The sequence below is a fragment of the Carassius carassius genome, chromosome 39 (genome assembly GCF_963082965.1).
Source record: "Carassius carassius chromosome 39, fCarCar2.1, whole genome shotgun sequence".
In the NCBI taxonomy this organism is placed as follows: Eukaryota; Metazoa; Chordata; class Actinopteri; order Cypriniformes; family Cyprinidae; genus Carassius; species Carassius carassius.
The window spans coordinates 16,714,038-16,740,867 of NC_081793.1; the positions used below are offsets into that span (position 1 = coordinate 16,714,038).

The following is a 26,830-nucleotide window of genomic DNA, read 5'->3' on the forward strand; positions in this document are numbered from 1 at the left end:
CACTCTATAGTCATAGTTCGGCAAGACCGAATTCATAACAAGGCTGTTGTAGAGATCATAAAATGAACCACAGGACATAGATAGATCTGTAGTGTGAATGCGATGTGTGAGAGTTTCATTTCCTCTGCTATTTCTTCTTTTTCTCTACATGGATATCAGTCACATCTCTTTTTAGTTTATCCCGTTTCACAACCCCTCTCTTTCACAAGAGTCTCTCTATCACTCTCTCTTTCTCTGTGCTCTTTGTGTTAATCACTGTGTGGGACATGTTATAGGTAAAGGTCCAGAGACCATATTTGCTGGCCAGAACTTGAATGACAACGAATGGCACACAGTTCGTGTCATCAGAAGAGGCAAAAGTCTGAAGCTAACGGTGGATGACCTGCAGCCCTCTGAAGGTACAGCACATTCTCCCATCTTAAGACTCACACTCACACACATGCAAATTTGAAAGTGAGTATCCTATGCCTTATGATGTGTAGAACACTTGAAGTTGGAGTTGGAAGGATGAAGGTTAATGTCTCACCTTATATGAATATAAATGTGATCAATGCTTTATTTTGAATTAGAAAGTTACCTTAACAACATACCAAAATTTTAGATTGCAATGGCAAATAAAACTTCAAATTTGACCTGTTTAATAGTGACCTAGTTTAAATTTGTTTTTGAATTTACATTATTAAAATATTTCCTGTTGGTTTGTATGTCCCTGCCATCCAAACATTTGGGATCTGATAAAAAAAAAAATACTGTAAAAGAAAGCAACATTTTGAAATATTATATTAATATTAATATGTTTTAAAATGTAATTAATTCATATGATGGTAAAGTTGAATTTTTTTAACAAACATTACTCCAGTCTTCAGTGGCACATGATCTTACAGAAATCATTCTAAAATGCTGTCTTTACTGAAAAGATTATAAGAATATTATCAATACTAAAGACAGTTGTGATGCTTAATTCTTATAAAAACAACAGTAATAAGTATTAATTAATTATATAAATTAATTTACTTATATAAAATAAGAAATTATTTCTTCGTTGGTATTGTTATTGGGTGTGTGAAAGTTTTAACAGGGTCGTGAAACATAGAAACAAAATGTTCTAGATATTTACTCTGAAATAGCATACACCACGTTTCAAAACTCAAATCTAACTCTCCAGTTTAAAATATTAATTATTCTTTTGATAAATGAGTTTGAAATCGGGACAAACATGACATTGCAAGGACTAAATGATTAACTTCACACTGTCCTTTTTAGTAGTGTGTAAACAATCTGATGTCAATATTGGGATTATTTTAGATACAGAAATCGTTCAAAACTTTCAATTCAAATACATTTCATGACTCCTTTCAAAATCCCATGTAAGATAAATCACCTGTAGTGTTTATAAATCTCAGGGACGAACCACAAATTATTACATGTTCATAATTATTTTCTTTAAGTTATTGCATGTACTCTTTGTTAACGGTCTAGTGGAAGGGCCTTTTGTGAAGAGATATGTTGGCTCACTTCCAATAGCCTTCCCTCAGTGCTCCTCAAGGGCAAAAACACCTTTTGCAATTTGCCCACGGAATGAAGCATCATAAGAAAAAGGTAGTTCTTTCCCACAGTGCAGTACAATCATCTTTAGTTTCTTGCTGAACTTACTGGTGTGTATTCGACACTTTGAAATAGACTTGGTATTTCGCTCAATACTGATGCATTCAGAGGCCAAACCACTGAGGGAATGCATTATACTCGCATAACCTTACTGATTTTAGAGAGAAAGAACTTCCGCTTTGGAAGCTTTAAATGAGTTTTTTTTTTAATATTTAAGGGCTTTCTCTCCCACTGGATTGCAGAAAGGTGAACTTAACCTTTTTTCCTTCACATTTCCTAAAATACTTCTAACATTCTTCCAACTCTTCATTCTTTTAGGTTTTGTTTAATAAAACTTGGCCCTTTCGGCAACACTGTGGCCCTGTCCCAGATATCTCACTTTGTGTACATGCGGTCTTGCAAAAATTGTCAACATGCCCGTGAATTCCACAAAACTTTATGGTGTTGTTCTACTACATGACAGTCTATACTGTATGCAGCATTACCTAACCCTTTTGGGACAGGGCCTGTTTGACAGTCTCCCCTTTCTACATTAAATCTGTTTTTCGATTATTCGCCCTGTAAGGTCAAATCACTGGAGACCATACGCAGCTGGAGTTCCACAATGTGGAAACGGGCATCGTTACAGAGAAGCGTTATATGCCCGCTGTGCCCTCCAACTTCATTGGACACCTGCAGGGTTTGACCTTCAATGGCATGTCCTACATTGACCTGTGCAAGAACGGCGACATTGACTACTGCGAATTGAATGCCATGATCGGCTACAAGAGCATCGTGGCAGACCCGGTGACCTTCAAGTCTCGCTCTAGCTATGTGACTTTGCCCACCCTTCAGGCCTACTACTCCATGCACCTGTTCTTCCAGTTTAAGACCACTTCACCAGATGGCCTCATCCTGTACAACCGAGGAGATGGCAATGACTTCATAGTAGTAGAGCTGGTTAAAGGGTATGCTCCACCATGTTTGATTGGAATGCATTGAACATTTGAAAAGTCCTTCACTAATTGTCTTCATGACCGTTTGCATGCAGATATCTCCATTATGTGTCAGACCTTGGAAATGGAGCTCATCTCATCAAAGGGAATTCCAACACACCACTGAATGACAATCACTGGCACAATGTGATGATCTCACGAGATACAAACAACCTCCATACGGTCAAAATAGACACTAAAATCACCACACAGACTACCATGGGAGCCAAGAACCTGGATCTGAAAGGTACTTTTGATGTTTTCTAAATGAGAATGATCTCTGGATGATATGAACTAATGCCGATATTGATTAATGCCGATAACTATTTTTATCATGCATTAACGCAGTTTTTTTATTATGAAAGTCTGTTGACAAGACAAATCATGAGTCATGCACCCGATTAAATTATTTAGGCTAAGCATCAGCATTCACAAACCACTGTCCACTGTTATTTTTAACAGAAAAGAATGCAACAAGTTTCTAATAACGACTTCATAATCTCCGACTGCTAAACGGAGTGATCACACTAGTCAAACAAACCAGGCTTTGTGGTTTATGATTGCCTAGTGTGAGCACACCCTCATTATTCTCCCGTATCCCACACACACATGAGTCTCTACCTGCCCATCAAGTGTTGTCCCGCGCCACACTCTGCTGCGATGGGTCCTGCGATCATGCATGTCTCTACTCAGAAGATGCCTGTTATAATGTTATGATCGAGGATCTGGACTCTGAGCATAACTTGTTTTTCTATTACAAACTATAAAATAGTTTCTATAAAAATGTTAATGTCCTGGCAGTGACGAATAGCTTGTTTTATATTTAATTTAATAACATTAATGTTATGAGTTAGGATTTACAAGAAATATTGTAAGTGCTTCTATAGAAAAGGAATACTGCTATAAAAAGCACATTATTTGTTTAAAGTGTTTGCAAACCAAATGTGACCCTGGACCACAAAACCAATCTTAAGTGTCAATTTTTTGAAATTGAGATTCATACATCATCTGTATGCTGAATAAATCTGAATCGGACAATATTTGATACAACTATTTGAAAATCTGGAATCTGAGGGTGCAAAGAAATCTAAATACTGAGAAAATCACCTTTGAAATTGTCCAGATGAATTCTTAGCAAAGCATATTAAACATCAAAAATAAATTTTTGATATATATTCAGTAGGACATTTACAAAATATCTTCATGGAACATGATCTTTACTTAATGTCCTGATGATTTTTGGCATAGAAAATTGATAATTTTGACCCATTCAGTGTATTTTTGGCTATTGCTACAAATATACCCCAGCGACTTAAGTCTGGTTTTGTGCTCCAGGGTTACAAATGTTACAAATGCACAATACACTACTTTCGCCAGCCATTATTAGTTTTGTGCACAACAATACGATTAATTGGTATTTATTTGCAGACAGTCATCCGATTAATTGCAGCAATCATGCGATTAATTGCGAAACATTTATCATTATATTATATTGGGTGTACAGTACTATTTAAAAGTTTTGGGTCTGTAAGAATTTTATTTATTTATTCATTTTTAATCAGAAAGAGTAATAATGTGAACTATTATTTGTTATAAATTTTTGTGACTGAAGCAGCATTTTCTGCAGCTATAACTAGTCTTCAGCGTCACATGATCTTTCAGAAATGATTTTGTAACAATTTTGAAAACGTAATATTTTAGAAATGGCAAGTATTTGTAACATTGTAAATGTCTATCAAGTGCGATAAATGTAATGCATATTTGCATATTTTAATGTCCTTAAAAAAAAAAGCATACTGTGTGTGTTCTTTACCTCACATTGACATTCACATTGTTGTGTATTGCAACAATCAAATGAACCAGCAGGGGGCAATGGTGTAGCTTTTCTATGGGCATTTGAAATATCATGCTCAACATAGTTGAATTGAAAAGACATTGTCAATCAGAGCATAATATTTCCTGTCTTTACAGGTGATTTGTATGTGGGAGGTGTGGCCAAAGAGATGTATAAGGACTTGCCAAAGCTGGTGCATTCTAAAGAGGGCTTCCAAGGCTGCTTGGCATCTGTAGACCTGAACGGCCGTTTGCCAGACCTGCTGTCAGACGCACTGTCCAACGCCGGCCAGGTGGAGAGAGGATGCGAAGGTGAGGAAAATGGTATGAATGAAACATACACCAGGTCGGCTTAGCGAGTTCCCTCGCTTGATGACTACATTCTCCAATCCTTGTTTCCTCTCATGCACTTGTTCATCCTTGCTGCTTCTTGTTCTCTTCATCTGTTTTGTGTTTTCTTCATGCTGGGCCAGTTTTAACCGGTTTCAGGATTCTGTGTTCTACTGTTGGCAACAGGGGTGTAAATTAGGGGTGAATGCTATGGACAAATCCTACTCATTGCCAAGAGATCTTGTGTTTTTTCCAAGCTGTAACAGGACTGCTGCGAGAACTATGCCATAAATATGCCATTTTGTCTTTTGTCCTTAACAGATGAATCGAATGCATTAAAACGGAAAAATGCAGTGCAATCGTTCCAAAAGGGAAAACTAATTTAAAAGAGGCCTACAAGAAAAATCATGAGATTTATTAACAGTGATATTGTGCAGCAACACGCCATATTAAAATGGTTTCTGAAGGATAACATGACACTGAAGAATGGAGTTATGGCTGCTGAAAATCCATCACAGAAATAAATTATAGTTGTTTAAAATTGTAATATTTCACAGTATAGCTGTTTATAATGTATTTTGGATCAAATAAATGCAACTACTGTGAGCATAAGAGACACGTATCAAGCTCTAATGCATAAGAATGCATCAAATCTAAACAAAGACAGCCTAACACCACAACAATAGAACAGTACTATAATAAATATGTTTACCTGGCTATCTAAATTGAGACTTATCATAGAGTGCTATTATTTTAAAGTGAATTAATTATCCTAACTACAGTCAAAAACCATATGTTTAATGTTAAAAGAAATCCTGTTTTTTACATTGCAACTTTTTTTTTTTTTTGTGCAATTTTGTCTGGCAAAATACACAGACACATTGTTTTTATATGGCCATCAGTGCTAATATTTGCTAAGAACCACAACAGTACAAGAGCATATAAACCTTACAACATGAATGCAAGTATTTATTTTCTAAGTCATTATTGGATCACATTTACATGGCTGTAAACGGTGCTTCTGTTCAAACCAAACCTACGCTACTGGCTTTTATCACATCTGATCCTGTTCTCTCTCCTCATCTCTAACTCCACATCTCTTCTTCCCTGGGTCTCTGTCTGCTTTCTTCATTTCCTCTCTCTGTTCCCTTACATTTTTAACGACTTAATTTGTTATAATCACAGACATTCCAGTGCCTCTACTAACATCTTATTTATTTTGTTTTGTTTTTTCTTTTTCGTTTGGCTGACAAAAGTTGCATTGCTGAAAGCTGACTTGCAAGGTAGATAGCCATATGTGTGTCTTAACCAATGCCCCCTCTTCCCCTACTCCAGTGTGACCGTCTGATGTCGTAGATCACGTTATCTCTGTAAATACAAGCACCGTCTGCACTCCTTGTATTTACAGCCTCCCGGCTTTTACCTGTCTCAGAGTGTCCTGTGTTGTAGGATACCCTCACTTACCTGTCACTTCTCTTTTCATTGAAGCGTACATCTGTTCTGTTGTTTACTGGAGGCATGCCCCCCCCCCCTTCCCTCTTCTGACAGTGCCCCCCTCCACCCACTGCATGCGGTTTCAACTCCTTTCACACCAAAATGCAATGGAAATAGTCTATTGCCTTTAGCCCCCAATTAGGGCTTTAAGAATAGATGGAATTTCCCAAGCGGTTAGGGAATCTCTCTCATGAGTTTGAAGGCAGATTACTCCGCTCAGATATATTTTGGGGGTTGAAAGAAGCTTGTCAGGGGAGCGAGCCAACCCTCTGTTTCTCTGCCTGAGACTTTAAATGAGCTTCGCTCAGACAGATCAGGTGAGACAGGAAGAGTGCAGCTCATCTGGATCGTATCGGCGGCTGTCGTAGCATCTCTCTCTCTCCTCCTCCTGCTTCTCCCTGCCAGACTCGCTTCACCTCCGAGTCAAGTGGCCAAGCCCCAAATGTGCGACTGATTGGCCAAATGGCTGAGTGATGGAGAGGAGGGAGCGTTTGAGGGCCAGGGGCCTGTTTTACATGCTGGCTGAAGTAATGAGAGAAATGAGAACAGAAGTGTTTCTGCAGGCTGTAATATGCCTGGCCCGTCGCCCCATCGCTTCGCTTCTGTAGACGAACACAAAATGAGCTGTTCCAGATGGCCCCCATTTATCTTACAGCAGCCCTAAGTCCCCAGGGAGTGCTGCTGCTTTAAACCCACCTCAGCATTACTAGGAGCAGATGTTATTATCACACTGGGGCCTGTATTATTACTGCAGCCAATACACTGCACATTACCGCCAATGCTACTCTGTCTCACAGCCACTGGTGCAATGCTTGAATTGCACTAATCAAGTCACCTGTCCACATTTAATGTCTTCTTGAGTAATGAGACCGATTAAGGTGCACTCTGTATTTTTTATTTGTTTTTTACCTTGTTAAAAAAGTTTTAAATGGTACTTTTTAAAAATCGTGCTCACCTGAGACTCAATACTACACTCTCAGAAATAAAGGGACAAAAGCTGGAGCGGTGTCTTTTTAAAAGGTACTCAAATCTAACTTTAGGGTACTAATATGCATCCTTTTGGGTTAAATAAGGTACAAAGGTGTGCCTTTTGAAAGGGTATCACCCCAATGACAACTTTTGTACCTTCTTTTTTTCAGAATGTAGCTGATTTAATTTACATGGAGCAGTTTGCCTCATGAGAGCAGACATGTTGAGATTGCTAACCTCCCTATTATTATATACTTTTAATAAGTTAATCATGACTTGCTGCAAATAGCATGTTTTTACAGTGCCATTTACTACAGGTATTTGCTGTTTGAGTAATGCTACACTAATGTTCAAAAGTTTGAGGTCAGTTTATTTATTTGTTTTTCGTTTTTTTTAAAGAAATGTATACTTTTATTCAGCAAGGTTGAATTAAACTGGTCAAAAGTTACAACATTTATATTAATCGAAGAATCATGAAAAAAGTATAATAGTTTACACAAATATTAAGCAGTTTAATAAAGAGGTTTAAAAAGCAGTTTTAATAATTAATAATATATACAATAATAAGCATATTTTTTTAACAATGATAATAATAATAAATAAATAAATGTTTCTTCAGCACCAAATTAGAATATCAGAATAATTTATGAAGGCTCATTTGATGCTGAAGACCTGAATAATGGCTAAAAAAAAATCAGCTTTGCCGTCAAAGGAATAAATTACATTTTAAAATGTATTCAAATAGAAAACGGTTATTTTAAAGTTTTAATATTTTGCAGTATTACTACTTTTATTGTATTTGTATTCAATAAATGTAGCCTTGGTAAGCATAAGAGACTCTTATTAAAAATTAAAAATCTTACTGACCCAAAATTATGAGCGGAAGTGTACTTAAAAGCCACTAGGTGTCAGTGTACGTCTAAAAGGACATCCTAATATGGCCACTTTCTTATTAATATAACATGTGAAAAGCAGTATGTCAGATGAGTAGTTTGTCTGTAAATGTAGTATTTGTAAATATGCCAGGTGTGCACCCATTGGACATTGTATCAAATTTGTTAATGGTGGGAAACAGTGATGTAGCTGACATCATAGGTCATTGCCAACATATATACTGTATATAGTGTGTCTAGTCTGTATTCTTACTACACATATGCATCAATTATCAAATGTACTTTTTAACACTCATGCAGTAATTTCTTTATCACATGTAGTACATACTCTGTGCATTGTGTCAGATGCAGCTAGCGCAACATAAACTACAATTTATTGAGTGTACCTTTTGGTGAATGCCGTGGTTCATGAATTTAAGATAATGACACAATATAATCTAAAATAAGCACATTCATAATGCTATATAAAATCGCACTGAAATGGAAAAGATTTATACATTTCTTTTTCTTGTACAGTAGTAACAATTAAATGTAACACATTTATGTGCATCTTTTAATTTATTTATAAAATATTTTCTTCACCCAATTGAGATCCCTAAAGTGTGTATGGGAAAGATTAATATTTAGTTAAACAGAAGATTTTCTCCTCACTGGTAGTTGTTGTTGTTGTTGTTGTTGTTTTGTTTTAATAGGGGACTGAGCAGATGGGATGGTTCTGTGTGCCTGTTTCTGCTGCAATAAAAGCTTTTCACTTGTCTGGATTTTTATGTCGTAAGGGGCCTATGAATTTATATACCTCTTTTTCTGTTTCTCTCTCTCTCTCTCTCTACACTACTCTGTCATCGGTCTCTTTAGGTCCCAGCACTACCTGTCAAGAGGATTCCTGCTCCAATCAGGGCGTGTGTCTGCAGCAGTGGGAGGGGTTCAGTTGCGACTGCAGCATGACATCATTTGGAGGGCCGCTCTGCAATGACCGTGAGTCTATCACCTCTCCTTCTTTACAGCTACTGTAGGGAAACCCAGCGCACTGATCCAGAACCACCTATATTGGTTTGTCAATGGATGAGAGCACATGCACCGCTATTATTTATGGTATTCTAACAAACATCAGCCAGTTTGATGATTATTGTATTTTTTGAAAATGGTATTGAATATATAAACTGTGAAAAATAAACATGCATATGTTCATTTGATTCATATTCACATCAGATGTGAATCACATTGAATTAAAATGGAATCTCAGTGACCTTTAGAAAGGGGCTATTTCCAGAACTGGATACTAGCGAGCTGTGTAACTCCCTACTGCACAGAATACACCACATGCTCCATAAAAACATTTAAAAATGGTTATTGTGCGTTTATAAAATGGTTATTTGGATTTCAGTAAATAATATGTTAGTATTCCATTCTGAACATTGTTGTTCTTACAGCATACTTTCAAAATCTTGCAGTCTTCTACTACACCACTAGAGGGGGTTGGTGGACAATGCGTAGATGGGGATCTGCTCCATGCTGTATATCATTAGATGCTGCAATAAGCTAAAAGAAAATATTTAGTAGACTGTTTCTCATAGATATAAATTATATCTAGAAGGAAACATTGCATAAGCATGTGTGGGCATTTCTGAATGGATTTGTAATATTGAGCTGTACTCTGACAATAGCATTGACTGAATTTGGTGTGAAAACCTCTAGTGCTTGTAGCCTGGGAAAGTGCTGAGTGCCAGGAATCTGAAGCAGGGTGAAACTCCTTGAGATGGTTTACGGAAAAGAGCTAATGCAGACTCAAGCCATGCACAGCTAATCCATTCTGCGGGTTTACCAAACTGATAAGAGCCCGCCTTTGTTCAGGAGGAAGAAGCCACATAGATGGCTTGCATTACATCATCCGCATCCCCACACCTCGCTGGAATCTATTCAGTGTGTTTTTTAGAGATGAGAATGGCAGAGGACGATAGGATCACTTTGCTACCTAATTAGAATTATAAAGAAAATCACATTTCTTTTCGTTTACCCCCCCCCCCCCCCCCCCCCCACACACACACACACACACACACACACACACACACACACATAAACACACAGTGATAAATTAAATAAATTGGTGGATTTACACATTTCGCCTTCATTGTTGTGTGTAAGCCCCTGTGTTAATGATTACAGACTGAATTCATCTTTTACTGGGCACTTATTTGAGCAAGGATTATATGTGCACACAATATTAATGTTCCTGCACGGTCATATGCTCATGCGCACACACACAAAGGCTCATTTAGATGGTTAGAAGCCCAGTGATCATCAGGCCGTGAAGGCAGTGCAAAGAGAAAGAGGCTTTGTCTGAGCATAGTGGCAGAGAGGAAAGCCTGGGTTAGACACTCAGACGTGGAAATGCATGACCACATCATTCCACCTCAAGACCTGCACTACATACACTACAACCCCATAGTTGTCCCAGGTATGGACACTCTGAAACAAGCTTTCACTAACACATACACATGCGCGCACTGATCAATACACAGATCCCTGCGGGGTGGGTGCAGTGTCCAGAATGAACAGTCGCACGCGCCAAATACGAGGAAAAATGAGGAGTGACTCACCTTTATTTAACAGCTTTATTCACAAATTATTTGTTTTGAGTACATTTGTAAGAACATTTGTAGAAAAGTTCTTGTATTAATCCACCGATATAAAAATTTGATGTACAAAATAATGATCTACATGTTGTTTTTGTTAAATTGAGAGATAATGACCAAATTAGTAATATTTATATTTTCACTATTTTTAATTAATGACATTAACATTTTTGTTAAAAAAATATTGCTTTAGGGATAGTAAGATATCTTTAATATTTAACTAAATAATCACATTTTTATGATGACAAATGCATGAATATTGTTATAATTTATTATTCATAACCATATTTTAATATACGAAAAAACATGGCTTCATGCCCTGTAGGAATTTATAAGCTGGTGAATTTTCTCAATTTCTATTTTTACGCAAGAAAATAAAAACTGAATCCAGAGGTGTTAAGTATTTCAATATATGTAATTAATTACTGTACTTGAGTATATTTTTGGCTACTTTGTAGTTTTACTGAGAATCATAGATAATAGCAACATTTACTCTTTACTTCACTACATTTGTAATGAGCGTTGCAAGTACCACATCCTATATGATGTCTATGTTGCAATTACACATTACATTTTGCATGGCCCCTAGCTTTTTCTGCAGCAGTTTATTTCTGCTTTTAAAGAAGTGATATCGCCAACTACAGGGTATTAAAAGTACTATATCTTGTGTGTTTTGCCCTTACTCCCCCAAACTTGACAACAAGGCTATTTTATGTGAATTCGAGATTCCTTAGCAATGGCAATGAGGCTGAAACCAGGTCATCCAGTGCAAGAATGCGTTGACTTTTTAATTTAAACATTTTATTATTATTATTATTATTGTTGTTTTTCCCACTATTTTCCTGTATTCCACTATTTGTATTACTGTAAAATGTTCAGTAATAAACAAATTAAGCAATAAATAAATAAATAAATACAAATTACCTAACATGTTTTATTTATCCATTATACTGAAGATACCTTTTTGAAGGATTTTGTAGTTTTTGTTGTTGTTGTTGTTTTGTTCGGATTTTTTATGTTTTTGTTTTTTGATGTGTTCCGTTGTAGTTTGGTTTTCGAAAATAATCGTGACTACTGTCCTCACAAGTCAACTCTTTCTTGTTTTTCATTGGCAAATCTCTTTGACTAGTGCATCTTTGAGCCTATATGCAGTATGAGTAAAAAACTGTACTGTTAAAATCACATATTCTAAGACTTTTACTCAAGTTGTTGTCAAGTTGTCATTTGTAGTGAAGTAATTTTTCAGATACTCTTTACACCTCTGACTAAATCTAATTTATAAAATGACAAATGTACAGTATGTTTAAGTATTAATATTACATGTTTAAACAATAAACCACAGAAAAAATATTTCATGGTCTGTAGGAAGTATTAGGCTGTTTTCTCAATCTCTTCATCATTGGAATTTGTGGCAAAAGTCAATTCTGAACGCTGGTTGGGTGCATTTGTCCATTAGTCTCATCATGCATGGACTCAAAACACATCAGATCTGAATGGCTACTAACAACATGAACAGTTTGGTTTGAGCTGGTTATCAAAGAACACTTTAGAAAACTAGAAAGGGGAAATAGCAGTTCCGGGGTTCTCCACTGAATGCATAACTGATTTGCTTGGTCTAAATACTATTAAAGACCCAGAGCATAGATAAGAGACGAAAGAATTACATGATTAAAAATGACCACAGCTGTAAAGAAAAATGTGAAGAGATAAATGAATTGTGCTATTCATGACAGCAGTGTACTCATCTGCTTTTTAACCGAACAATATGTTTTTAAATATGTGCTTCATTTTTAATTAGCTTGTTGCTTATCAAATATCTTGTTTCTTAATAAACAACATCCCACTGGTTACTGGAGCATCATGGGTTGGGGGGGGGGGGTTGATTCATGCTTTCTGTAGTCAATGAATAGATGGGGAGATGGAAAAGTAGAAGAAAATGATTGTAGGGTTCATTACTTATCTGTTCTCTTTTGACTTCATAAAACATTCCTCCTTTCTTCATAAAAAACGAGCAAAACGAGAGAAAGAAAAAACAGACCTTTCCACTTATTTCTCCCTTACTGTTTGAAATACTTGAAACCTTTTTTTTCTACACAGAATGAAAGTGCCAGTATTAAAACATGCTCTATTTCCTTTGAATCTGCTTTTGAGGTCAGCTGAAAAAAGAAATGGATTGGCTCAAACATGTGACTGCCAGAGAATGGCAAGGGTCCTCTGCTCAAAGCAATACAGTGTTTGCCGTTAGGTGGCAGCCTTGTAAACAGAAAATATAGCACATGCTCATTTTGCATGCTGGGTTCTCATATTCTTTTAATATCTCAGGGAAGGAATTAGCTTGCTATGAATGCAGGCAACTGGTTCCCAAATGATTTCATAAACCTCTGGATATGATGTTTCATTGCGTACAACACTGTGCATTGCTCAAGACGCAGTGATAAAATTGTCATCCAAATAGAGCAGTTTCAGCTCCTGATGCAGTCTGTCTTGGAGCCCCTGGCGAGGCAGCTCTGATCACCCGGCTTTGTCAACTTTAATTATACAGTGCTAACGATGCTCAAAGCTGAGATGAGGGAGAAACAACGATCTCCTTGTGTGAGAAGAGATGACACCAGTGTCACATTTAGTGCATCTTTCTTCACACTCCAACTGGAGTCTCTGTGGAGAAGCACACCTGCAGTCTTCCTCCTTGTACCAACAAGCAAACACACCCACAGCATGGGGTGCACATGAGGGGGAGGGTGAAACTTGCACAATATTTATTTAGTGTGTTCTTTTTTGTTTTATTTGTTGGTGACAAACTCACAGTTATAAATCAGAGATACACTGTATTTGGGGTTTTGACTGATTTACTTTTAAACTGCTCATTTACACATCCTATTCCACTCTTTAGTAGAATAAATTGGGTTTTTACCTAGAACAGTGGTTCTCAACTGAAGGGTAGTGACCAGTCATGGACAGTAGTGTAAAAAAATTAAGCTAAATGCTAACCATATAATTGTGCAAGTAAATTCTAAATCTTGACTTACATTTTATTCTGTGAAACAGAAAGAAAATATTTTGAGTAATCAAATGAAAGTCAGTAGGGTTCAACATTGTTTTTTACTCCATTGTATGAACAAAAATAGTAAAAAAAAAAAAAAAAAGGTAAAATATGGTCATTTGGGTTCCACAGAAGAAATAAAGTTGTACTAGATTGGAGGTTAAATGATGACAGAATGTATTTTTTGGGTGAACTGCCCCTTTAAGCAAATGTTTCCTGTGTCTTTTTATTGTTGACGTCAAAGCCTGGGCATCAATCTAAGCAGTATTTTGACTTGGTACAAATCAGGCAGATGGCAACATGATTAGGTTGCATGACTTGTCCTCATTTTCATAAACTGTAAAATTAATCTGTTTTATCCCAAAATCTGCAAACAAAATGTCAAACTACAAAACACCTTGCAAATTTATTCTGATAAAAACAGACTACAATTACAATCCTTACTTGAAACACTGAAGCAACTGTTGCATCTTGCAAGAAAGACTGCTATTGAATCAAGCCAGGCACTGTCCATGGTGCTGAAGTGCGCCCAGTGAGAGAACTCATTCAGCTACACAATGGCCCAAGAGGGACGAGTATATCAAGGTTTAACTAGTTTGTGAAGGGAAAAGGAGCCCACACTCTCTGTATTCCAGCTGGACTCTTCTCGAGCCACCCCTCTGTCAAGGAGAAACGAAGACAGGAAGAGCAAAAGAACGATTAGGAGGATGAGACAAGAGATCCCCTTCCACAGCTGCACGCGCCTCCCTGATGATCGTGGGGGAGGGAAGGAGGAAAAGAGGGGGAGGAAAACTCAGCCAAGCTTCACCGTTCTCTGTTTCCCCTTCTCTTCATTCAGAGGGTCTTTTCCTCTAAGCATGCTGCTTACGAATGCTTCCGCTACAGAGACACTGTAAGGAGTGAGAGAAGAGGAAGACTTAACGCTGACATTTTCAGAAACTATGACAACCTTTTTCACGTGCAGACCACTTGAACACTTTTGCCCTTTCTTGCTTCTCTCTTTCTGTTCTCCTGTGATGTGTCTGCTGATGTTTCCTCTGAGAGTCAGTGCGGTCTCAGCCAGCCAGGCAGCAGCAGCTCTTGTGTGGTGTGTGTGAGAGAGAATATGTGTGTCGTTTGGGGAGGGGGAGAGGCACTCTGTATTGAGTTAAATGCTGCAGTGGCGATCTCGTCTTGTGTGTGCCATAGCTTCTGGTAGTCTCCCCGCTCCTCTTCTTTTCTCTCAACGGGGATAACGAGGGATGCTTCCTTGTCTTCATGGGATACAGCTGGGATTCATGTGATAGGAAAAGTCCAGGACTGCTGGGAGGTCTGTAACAAAGGCTGCACACTCTTTTCTCCCTCTTCTCAAATACACCACTACGCCTTCCTTACTGGAGTACTGGATTGGATTATGTGGTTTCTTTCTTTTTCTTCCTGCAGGATTTTGTGTTTTTGAATGCCATGAACAGAGGGATATAAACAAGGATCATTAACCTTCTGAAGTTTACCTTATCTATGCTCTTTTTTTTTTTTAATCGATATCTCGGAAGAATTCTGTTGAAGTTCCCTCTCCATGTGGATTCGGCACGTGCTGTTTTTCTGTCTCTCCATCAGTGATTGGGCTGTTGCATGGTCAGGAACCAAGGCTTGAGCGGGACATGGGTTGCCAGGTGGTCTAAGGACGCCCCTCTTTAAAGTCCCTGCACTCCGGTAGCATGCTGCGTCTGTGGCCCTGCGGGGCTCCTGGTGGTCTTGCTTCCATCCTGCTCCGCATCAGCCTGCGTGTGGCTCTCTGGCTGCCACCGCTGACATTGGGGTCAGTCCTGGCTCTGGCTGAGGGGCCTGGGGAGCTGTACGTCCCTCAACATATGCCTCATCACCTCATGCCTGCCGCCAGATCCCACGCCCCCCTGCGGGCAGGACATGGTGCGTAGCTTATTCAACTGCCACATTCACCTTCTCACCACTTTGCCATTCAGTAACCTTTCGTTCCTAGAGCTTCTGTTTTCTGTGTGCTGAGATTTTAGCATAAGAAACGATATCATGCACTTGTAATCTCAGGGTAATTGCAGAGCTCTGTAAGTGCACTTGCGCAATTATGTGGTCAGGATGCAAATGCGATCTTTAAGCGGTGTTTGTGAACATTATGCAGATGCATTATGCAGAGTACAAATGTTGAGAGCATAATGTAGGCTGCACCACAATCACTTAGCGACCAGCGATTCAGCCTTATGTTATGCTGACTATCCTTGAATACATGCATCTTTGTGTTATTTCTAGGGGCCATTGAGGGGGTTGTGTTTATATAAGCACTGGGGCAACATCCTTGGCCTCTCCTGTTCAAAAGGCCACATCCGTGCACACCGACTTGAGCTGACCTTTGACATGATGAAATTATATTCAAATTGCATCGTGGTCATCGTAGCATGTTGTGTTGTGTGTGGATTTAATGCAGCGAACCAGCCAATTGGGTCTAGAAGGGACAGTGGACAGGCATTTTTTTGCTACTATTAGACCCGAGAGCTATCCTAAGATTTTCACACTTGGGGACCCCCCCACACCTCCTTTGAAACTATATTACTTCTACATTCCCATTAAATCCCACTGGCCACCACTCTTGAGACCGGTATACAGTATAAATTGAACACCTTCAGCTTTATTGCACCAGACCCCCCCCCTCCCAGTTTGTGTTGTAATGTCTCGTTGCGGCTGGCTGTTTAAAACTATCAGGGCGATTTCCACGCTATGTGTGCAGAGGGGCTTGAGCTGTCAGTATGTGATCCACTGCACTTATATAATGAGACCTGGCTGCATCTCAGCATTATCCTCACAGAAAATGCTTTGATAAAAAAAAAAAATAATAAATAAAAAAAATTACTATTGAATAGAGGCAGGAGGAAGAGAGTGGAAGCTTGTGAAGTGAGACGAGTCATTTATCATCCTTTCTGAAAGGCTCTTAGTTTTTTTCTCTACCTCCTTGCCTCTCTCCCTATCTCTCTTTCCTTCTGTCTTTGTCATATTCTTCTTTTCTCTCTCTGTGTGTGTGTGTGTGTGTGTGTGTGTGTGTGTGTGTGTGTGTGTGTGTGTGTGTGTGTGACACAGCTGGCGTCTCTAATGGCAGGGTGTGCTGAGATCACAGAGCCCCGCTGCTCGAATGCGTCCCCCCAGGCAGCGAGGCAGCGCATCAGGGTCCATTGCTTCTGCCTCTGCCTCCCTCCCAGCCAAGCTAATCTAAACCTCTCAAACCTCCGGACCTCTTTTGGCAAAGAATATTCAGCGACATTGTTCACAGCTGAGCATAATTCACAAGCTCTGATAATAATAAACTGAAACCGCTTCCGGCTATGTGTCTGCTATGCTATTTACAGCACCAGTGGACACCACCTCAGCCAAACTGCAAATCTGTCCAGCCCTACCTGCTTCAGCACTGTTTTAGTTCACCGCGACAAGGAGTTTGAGAACATCACGAGTTCTGTTGTTGCAGCAAAATTATCATTTAAAAACCATTTACATTTGGTTATGTGGAGTGCAGAAAATTGTGTGCACCAGAAAATGTGTCCTCTCTCCCACTGAAATGACTGGATGGGAACTAAAAAATAAATAAAAACAGAAAGCGAGGCAAATTATCAGAAGTTAACCTGGGCTCCAGCAAAGTGGGGTTTCCACCACAGTTTTCCCCCTCTCAATTTGCTGCAGTCTTGCACTTTTATCTCCTATTTCCTCCACAGTTACACTGACAAATATAACAGAAGCTACATTTAGATGAAGTTATACTGTAGAAGAACGCTGCATTCTCTCACACCTACAGTAAAATGATCGAACCATGTAGGTTCAACATTACTCCCCCTCATTCTTAAAAAAAAATGTGTTCGTGTGAGTGTTTTCTTTCTTGCATGTTTCCAAAGGCTATTAATGACTATGTGAGCTGCTTTAGTATGCTGCCCCTCTCTTTCTCTCTCCTCCATCACTGTAAATCTGAGTACAGTTGGAGTAAGTGAGCTTATGAGGTTGAGTAACCTTCCTCTATGTATCTCTGTCTTATTTGCTCTCTTTTATGTCAGAGCTATAGTTTGAGAAGCCTGAATTGCTGTAATGAGAGGGAAGCATGGATTTTGCTTGTGAATGGTGCTGTGCCCGGCTATATATGATACTGAGAGGCTGAGAATTGGAAGCGTAGGCTGTTTTGACTAAGAGGGAGATAGAGGGAATTAAAAGAGGCAAAAGGATGAGCAGAGTGGTCAAAGTCTACATGTACTTGACAGTGTTATTCCACTGGGAACAATACAGCATCACCACTAGCAAACAGTGAGACATTGAGTGACTTTACAGGGCTGCAAGCTGAACTCTATAGTGGGTGCATCGTGTATGGGTGTGCGAGTTTATATGAAAAAGACATATCATCCCCTTGATAGTATGGAGGTGATTGATTCTTTAAATGCTATACACTCTCCCAAGAGAATCTGCAGAAAAAGAAGGAGAGAGAGAGAGAGAGAGAAAAAGAAGGAACAATAGCTTTGGTGTGTAATCTAAACCCAGTCGAGCCAAACCTCCAGAGATTTCTCATTATGTCACTGTAGCTCACACATGGGGCTCAGGGAGGCTTAGACTGGATGTACTGATACACACACACACACACAAACACACAAACACACACCTGCAGAGATTATTACACATGCTTCCGTCTAATAAGAAAGTTATTTTTTAATTCATCACTCAAAGTCGACATACATTAGCTAGCTTAGTTTTTTTTTTTTGTATCTTCCTTCATTCTTTCCTTCCTCTTAATTTGCTTTCTCCCTATCTTTACTTCAGCCTTTTCCTCCCTTCTTCCTTTCTTTTTCCTTCTCATCCTTTCTTTCCTCCTAACTTTTTCCTTCTTTCGTTCCTCCCCATTTTTCCTTCATTCATTTTCCCATCTTTTTCTCCTCTTCCTTAATTTCTTCACTTGTTCCTTTTGTTTGTTTGACATTCTTTCCTTCCTAATTGCTTTTTACTCTCCTCCTTTCCTCCTATTTTCCTTCTCTATTTTTTCCATCTTTTCTTTCCTCCTTCATTTTTGCCATTCTTTAATTTAATTCCTCCCTTACTTCCCTCCTTTCTTCTTTACTTTCTTTCTTCTCCCATTTTCTTCCATTCTTTCCTTTACTTCCCTGCTTTTTCTTTCATCCTCTGCTTCATTCATTCCTTTAATTTCATCATCTGGCATTTATTTTTGTTTCTTTCTTTCTTTACTCCGAGTACCTTCTTTCTTTTCCTCCTTTTTTCTATCTCTGCTTAAATTTTAAATTCTTTTAAATTCTTGTCATTTGTCCGTCTCACCTTCCTTTCATTCTAACTTTCTTCCTTTTTTCCTTTTTTCCTTTTCTGCTTTCATTTCTTTTCTCATTCCTAAATACTCCTTCCATACAAAATACAAAAAGTGCAAATCATACACAATACTGTACACTCACAAGATAAATTTACACGCTCACACACCCCGAGGCTAAGCCTCATCTTCTCCCAAACCCCCTGGACGTGCTCAGGAGCCGAAAGCTCGTTATAAAAACACAAAGCAAATCAAAACAACATCCACTAAAGTGCCACAGCAGGCAGGCTTTCAGCCAGCACAGCATTGACTGCTCATTCCCAGCTCTACCCTAATTAGCCCTGGAAAGGTCAGCAGGAGCTCTACCACGACCACAAACCCCAATGCTCCCTGCCTCTTTCACTCTTCAGTGGTCTCTTTTCACATATGAACTGTTGTTTTTTTCTGAGTCTGTGAGGGAGCATATAGTCGTCTGTGGCAAGTATCCTCAAAGGTTAATTGTTCTGCTATAATATGCTGTATAACGCACTGCTATCCAGATTTGTAGAAAATTCAGTTTGTGCCAGGCTGTTGTCTTTAAATTACATTGCACTAAACATGAAATTAATCAGAAGACTTTACATTTCACAGTGGGTTTTATTGTTTTATTAGTTCTGATTCATTCAGCCCCCTCAGGTCTGACAATAAAAACTGACAAGAGTATTAAAGAAATGAAAGGAACATGTTTTGACAATGCCAATGATACATGTAAAAATCAAACCCATGAGGCATACAGGAACTGAACAGTGTTGGAGCTGTCCATGTGGACTCTCGACTGTGTCCTGAGGCAGCCAAGCACCCACCCACCATAGAGCCTAAACTCTCTCCCAACCGGAGATGGAGTCTCTTTCAGTCAGCCGGAGGATTCCTTCACATGCAGACAATAAAACCATGTGTTGCACTAGACCGGTCATAAACATGACGTCAGGTTTTGAAACCTGCGTCTTAAGTCGATTCTAGGAGAGGGAGGGAGGGAGAAACCGCGGTCAAATTTACGAACGCTTCTCTCTTGCTGTTTCTGCGGAAGATAACGGCCAGTTTACTACACACACATATGCAAAGATACACATATTCATCTACACATCCGCACCCTCTTAGGTTGGCCAGTGTTCCGCTCGAGCTGTTGCCTGTAATTACCCAGTTGGTGTGGAGCACTGTGGTGTCAGTCTGGTAATTGGAGCTGCAGTAATTCACTTTTTAATTGCCTGTTTATTATTGCAGAAGCCTCAGTTTTGTAGTTGCAGCACAGCTCGCACTGAATGTTTAATAAACAAATACAATGTCACAGACTCATATTTCACGTAAACATTATAATTGCTTCACATAAAAAACCATCAGCACACTCACTCTTGCCCACACACACCTATTCTTCTCAGCATAATGGAACAAAAACAATTTTCTGTCCATTACCTGCCAGGTGGATAAGGTAGCAGAACACACAGATAACAATACACCACATACCTGTAAAACATACAGTGGGGTCCAAAAACTTTTTTTTTACCTGGAAACAAACAGAAAACACAGTTTGAAAAATTTTAAATATAGGGAGAATATGGGGGGAGAATATGAATTATATGTATAGTTGCAGGGGACAAACTGTACAGTATACTAGACATTTAGAAATTTAATGTAAATTGTTCAATTCTAATTTAAATTATGCTAATATATATATATAACATTTACATTACATTTAGTCATTTAGCAGATGCTTTTATCCAAAGCGACTTACAAATGAGGACAGTGGAAGCAATCAAAAACAACAAAAGAGCAATGATATATAAGTGTCAGGGAAACATACGGATTCAATTTGCAAGTACAACTCAGATTTATTTCAAGTCTGAAGCACCACTCGGCTGAGGCCGAGACTAGGAGAAGGATAAGGGGAACAGTCACACGAGCCTCCAGCCCCTCCACCAGGCAAGGTAATTGAGGAGGACCAGCACACACGGTCCCAGCGTCAGAGCCGACGCAACGTCAGATGGGAGTACAGCACAAAGGGTCCAAGCGTCGGTACTGACACAACGTCTGAGCTGAGAGTCTCTTGTAGGGCACTGAGTATTCTGGCAATATCAGGGCAGGAACTAGGGAACAGAAGACTGCAGAAACAAGAGGCTGAGAGCAAGCAGCAGAGAAGGTGAACTGAAATCACTAAACAAAACTTGGAGCCTAAGAAAACACAGCAAGACAAGACTAACTACAGGTCGCAAAGTGTAGCTCATTACACCACAACCGTCGGACACCAGACTACACATGAGGGGGAACTTAAAAAGAGGGAGAGTTAAGGAATAAACTAGTCACAGGTGTGACAGAGGCTGAGGTAGTAATTGGGATAACAATGGAGAGGGAGTGGCAAAGACAACGAGCACATGGTGAACCGTCAAACACAACAAAAACCTGCTGATCAGACCGAAGTCATGACAATAAGTGCTATAACAAGTCACACATAGCAAGGACTTTTAAATAATATAATAAATACAAAGAAAACATATAGAATAGAAAAAGAATAGAGCAAGCTAGTTTTTTTATTTTTTGTAATTGTATAAAAAATGAAAAGAAAATAGAATACAAAAAGATTAGAAATGTACCGGCAGGTGTTTTTTTTTTTTTTTTTTTTTTTTTTAAAGAGAGAATAGAATAGTGTAGAATAGTGAGTGCAAAAGTTAGAGGGTCAAATAAAGATGGAAGAGATGGGTTTTAAGATGATTCTTGAAGATGGCTAAGGACTCAGCTGCTTGGATTGAGTTGAGGAGGTCATTCCCCCAGGAGGGAACATTTAATTTAAAAGTCCGTAAAAGTGACTTTGTGCTTCTTTGGGATGGCACGTAAGTCTGAAGTAATAAATATAGGTAAATAGGTGCAGAACAAGTGGTGGTTTTGAGGCAAGCATCAATGCCTTGAATTTTATGCGAGCAGCTATTGGAAGCCAGTGCAAATTGATAAACAGAGGTGTGACATGTATTCTTTTTGGCTCATTAAAAATTTATCTTGCTGCTGCGTTCTGGATTAATTGTAAAGGTTTTATAGAACTGTCTGGAAGACCTGCCAAGAGAGCATTGCAATAGTCCAGCCAGGACAGAACAAGAGCTTGAACAAGGAGTTGTGCAGCATGTTCCGAAAGAAAGGGCCTGATCTTCTTGATGTTGAATAATAATAATAATAATAATATAATATATATATATATATATATTATTTATTGTATTTTTTTTTTGAAAATGGTAAAATTTAAAGGCAGGGTAGGTAAAAAATGTATAAAAAACTTTTTTCCTAAATTTGTTTAAACTTTATTTATATATCAATACATAATTAAAATGTAAGTACTCTGAAAAAGAAAGTATAAAAATTGAGTGTCTGTAGACCTCTCACGACTGTTTTAAAGACAGCTCATTATTTCCATTCACTCCACCCCCTCCCTTCTGGGCTCCTAGCAAAACCTCTACTATGGCTCGCTAAGTAATGTTATGTTAGCTATATTACGCAGCTACGTGTGCTAATGACACATGCTTCATGAAAAAATAAACAAAAAAATATGTATGATCAAAATACAAAAAGAAAGATTTACCTGTCCAGCAGAAATAAAGCCATCAAAGAGTCCTTTTTCAGCCCCTTGAGTTCCCTCAGTTCTCGCCATCGCTGGAAAGCCACGCCGATATTAACTCGCGTTTTATTTCTTTGTTTATCCAAAGATTTTTTTGTTCATTGCCTTTTCTTGTACTGTTACTGTCTTCCTTTTTTTTGCCTGGTTTGCCTTCACTAACTGCATAGGCTGGTACTGTGAATTTTGCTTGCTGTTTCTCTGCCATTGTTTTGGTATTCCTAGGATCCGTGCCTCTTGAATTCCTCAAATCAAATGTACGGCGCAAGTGGGCAGGTCATGTGTGGCAAAAGGGTGGTTGCCATGGTTGCGAGAGAGTGACAGTCGCCTAAGCCAATCCTATGTTTCGTCCCGATTGGAAATAATGAGCTGTGTTTAATACAGATTAAACGGTCTAGAGTCACTCGATTTTTATACTCTTTTTATCAGAGTACTTACATTTTAATTATGCATTGATATATATAGAAAGTTTAAACAAATTTGGAAGAAAGTTGTTTATAAATTTATTACCTACCCTGCCTTTAAGAGTAGTCTCAGACAATTTTATGACGCCACTGTACGGCACATTTTACCCATATGATTATACGTTTGAAACATTCTTAAGCCACTTGCAGTGTTCTTGAGACTTGTGAAGGTTACAGTTACAGCATGCCATTTCATTTTCGGTGGTTTGAAGTGTTACTTTTAGATTTTTGTATACTTCTCTGTGTGGGGTCTTCACTTTGCCATCTGTTTATTTTGACAGCATTTTCATACCAGTGGGGTGCATGTGTGTTTGCGCGCGCGCGCGTGTGTGTGTGTGTGTGTACTCACGCGATACATTTGATGTGCAGAACTGGATTGTAGTGTGTGTGCATGTGTGTGCGTGTGTGTTTGCCCACTGGGTGAATGACTCCAACCCTGCAGAGTTTGACTGATGTTCCTCATACCTGCATGCAAGTAGGAGGTGGGCAAACCAACACAATGCACAGTAATTTTAGACCAAACTGCCAGGGCCCTCATAATGCGTCTGTTCTAAGGAAAGAGGCATCTAGGGACATGAAGCAGAATCGAGTGGGAGCTCAATTCATTTCCCATTCCAAGACACTAGCACATTGTTTTGTGTATCTGAAATGTTTATAGATGAAAAGTCAGCTCAGCGCAGCTTATAAATATTGTGTTTTCAGCAGTATGATGAGCCCCCAAGACAATGACTGTATTGGATGTTGTTGATTTTACATTTAAACATGGATCTGAGAAATCAGATGATAAAATATGAATTGTTCCATGCTCATATAGTTTGAAGAGGGGACTAGGGGATCGGGAAATTACACAACAGATTCAAACTCAGATTATGTCTTGATGTGTTAAAGCACACATGCTAACACATAGGCTACATTAAAGGGAACTTTTGCAGTCTTGTGCAAATAAAGAGTCTTAAAGGTATAATTCACTGAAAAATTAACATTCTGTTTTTATTTAATTGCCCTCATGTTTTTTCAAACCTGTATGCCAACAGCATGAGGGCTAATAAATGATGACAGAATGTTCATTTTTGGGTGAACTATTCTTTTAAGCAAAAGTAGTATTTTAGTTTGTGAATAAAAGTGGAGAGGGATCCAAATGGAGCCTCCAAGACCCTGGCAGAAGAAGAAGCTAGTGCGTAATTTAATTTCACCAGCACATAAAGGAGATTAAAGCTATGATGGGATTCCAGAGGGCCAGGTAATATCTATCTCATTAGAACAGCTCTCCCAAGCATTCACACACAGCTTTTCTATGGGGTAGCAGTCGGCCTTCTCTCCTTTGCCTTTTCCTGCTGATTGACCTTAGAAGGGCGCTGGAGTGGAAAGACCCACATAGTTGTAAGGTAGCGAGGGTCTTCTTTAAAACCCAGACCCAGCTGTCCACCCAGCCGAGATGATGGAACATATTTAAGGGGCTAATGGTCTGGCTTGCACAAAGAGCCTGCCTCATTTAACAGCATCAGAAAATAGACTTCAGAGAAGAGGTTTAACCCCGTTAGAGGGAGGCCAGCAAGCTCCTTAACCACATCAGGGATGGGAGTGAAAAGTCAGGCTGAGGGAGATAAGAAAAGAAAGAAAGAAAGAAAGAAAAGAGGGTGCCTTGGAGAAGCTCCCAAGTAGTCGGGATAAGAGCCAACTGCACAAACAGAATCCAACAGATATTTTCAGCATTTCACCATTTCATTGATAGTGAATGTGGAGAAATGACAGAAAACAATGGAGAGAAAAGGGGAAAATAAGATCAGATTCAAACCCTTTTGCAACACATCTTGGTTCTGAAGCATTTGTCACTATACAGTGCTTCCAAGAATACAGCGGGTATTTTAAGAGAATTATTTCACAGCTCTTTGTATTTCATAGCACTTCACAGACTAAATTATTTCAGCATTATCAATAATTCATGCTCATTTATTTACTTAATCAGTGGCTGCTTTAAAAAAATGGATAATGTTCAGTCAGCGCCCTCTGAATGAAGTACTAATCACTCTGTTAGTGGTTTCTTTTACGATTGGTTGTCTCTTAAAAGGATAGTTGGCCCAATATTGTCATTATTTACCCACCTTCATGTCGTCCCATGCCTGCAAGACTTTCTTTTCTTCAGGGAAACACAACATAAGATATGAAAACACATTATTTCACAGTGTATAACTGTATAATTTTGCACAATTACAGGGAACTGATCCTCAACAAAATCATAACCCTATAGTAACTACATGTTGTTAATAATATCACTTGGTATTTAAATAATTACTCTCTAACAAGGATAACTTACAATTTATATATTTAAAAAAATGACTATTTGTTTTATTAGCCTATACAGTTGGGGATTTACTATGTGAAGACATAATAAGGGAAGACATTCTTCAAAATATTATTAAGTCTTGTTTGGAGGACATGAAGGTAAGTAAATGATGCCTGAATTTTCATCTTTGGGTGAACTATCCCTTCCAATGCATGTATGAGTCAGATGTCATCTTGTATTTTTAAAAGGTGATTGCGCTTTGATTAACTTTCAGTACACTGTGCATTACCTATTTGTGCCAGTAAATCTCTGCACAGCTTTACGCTTCCCTTCCCAGGCAAATCCATTCACTCACCCACAGCTGTGAGTTGCAGTCATACTGAGCGACAGATATGAGGCAGGCAGCCGTAGCGGTTCACACGAAACAGATTTCAGCAGAGCCGAAATCTCATCCGTTTGCTCTCCCTATCCGCTTCACATACATGATGGCCTGTGCGCATATGTGTGTGTGAAGTTCAACCATCTGAGCCCCGCTAATGAGCAGAGCTCATTTCCCTGCATTTCAAACAAGCCCGACTAGGGAGTCATCACTAACCAGGCGTTAGTCTGCGTGTGAATCCGTGAGTGCTCCTGAACATTTGTGTACCCGTGTAAGCGAATGTGCCTGCCCCGAGGGTGTTGTTTTCGGAGGGGGTCAAGCTGATCGCTGACGCGGTGTGAAACAGTCTCATTGAGATGAGTTCAAGGGGGCCGGCAAGAGCCCGCAGGTGAAAATCACACAGAGTGGAGCTAATGAACACGGCTCTGCAAATAGAGAAACGTGCCAGGAAATAACCCAGCCCTTTTGAAACCACTCTCAGCACTTTGCTCTTCTGAGAGCTCCGGCCTCCTCTGGGTTTTTTCGCCGCACTGCTTCGCCGCCCGTCTTATCTGCATCTGGAGCTCAGAAGCGCAGCAGTCACGCTCCGCAGAGAGGAGAGTGTTGAAGTGAGTCTCACATCTCCCAAGGCTGTTATCTTGAGGTTGATGAGCTCTTTGCTCTGCGAACATTACCCCGACTGCACCTGCCACAGTCGAAGCGCTTTCGCCCCTGTTTTGCTATTGAATTCACGCCTGATCAAGAGAGCTAGCGCAATCCGCCAGTTAATGAGATCAGCTCCATTAGTAGTGTCTCTCTCTATCTCTCGATGCAAAAAGCTTGACGTTGATTTCCCATTGAAACCTTCCTGCAGGCGTTGAATCACAGTGACCCTGCTCACAGTAAGCTACCTGCCTCTGACACTGTAATTAGCTCCATCAGGCATTAGCACTCATCTCGCTGAGCAGGAATAGATGTCTGGTCTGTGCCGTGTTTGCCCACCTTTGGCAGAATAAATGCATGTAGAAGTAGGTG

General features: G+C 39.2%; 2 protein-coding genes across 20 annotated transcripts in view; both read left to right on the top strand.

Moving 5' to 3' along the window:
- The window catches only part of nrxn1a (neurexin 1a), a 182,741-nt gene that overhangs the window by 109,560 nt on the left and 46,351 nt on the right, over positions 1-26,830 (top strand). For 8 of the 19 annotated variants that reach the window (XM_059530949.1, XM_059530936.1, XM_059530938.1 and 5 more), the window contains 6 exons: positions 276-398; positions 2,171-2,552; positions 2,636-2,826; positions 4,551-4,736; positions 5,999-6,025; positions 8,954-9,073. In XM_059530949.1, coding sequence (XP_059386932.1) covers positions 276-398; positions 2,171-2,552; positions 2,636-2,826; positions 4,551-4,736; positions 5,999-6,025; positions 8,954-9,073 — 1,029 coding nt within the window. Of the gene's footprint in view, positions 1-275; positions 399-2,170; positions 2,553-2,635; positions 2,827-4,550; positions 4,737-5,998; positions 6,026-8,953; positions 9,074-14,478; positions 15,680-26,830 lie in introns of those variants that run through there. The other 11 variants (XM_059530945.1, XM_059530950.1, XM_059530948.1 and 8 more) reach the window with 5 other exon arrangements.
- Positions 1-26,830, top strand: part of LOC132121496 (phosphatidylinositol-glycan biosynthesis class F protein-like) — a 358,018-nt gene that overhangs the window by 64,939 nt on the left and 266,249 nt on the right. The gene's annotated exons all lie outside the window — the stretch shown is intronic.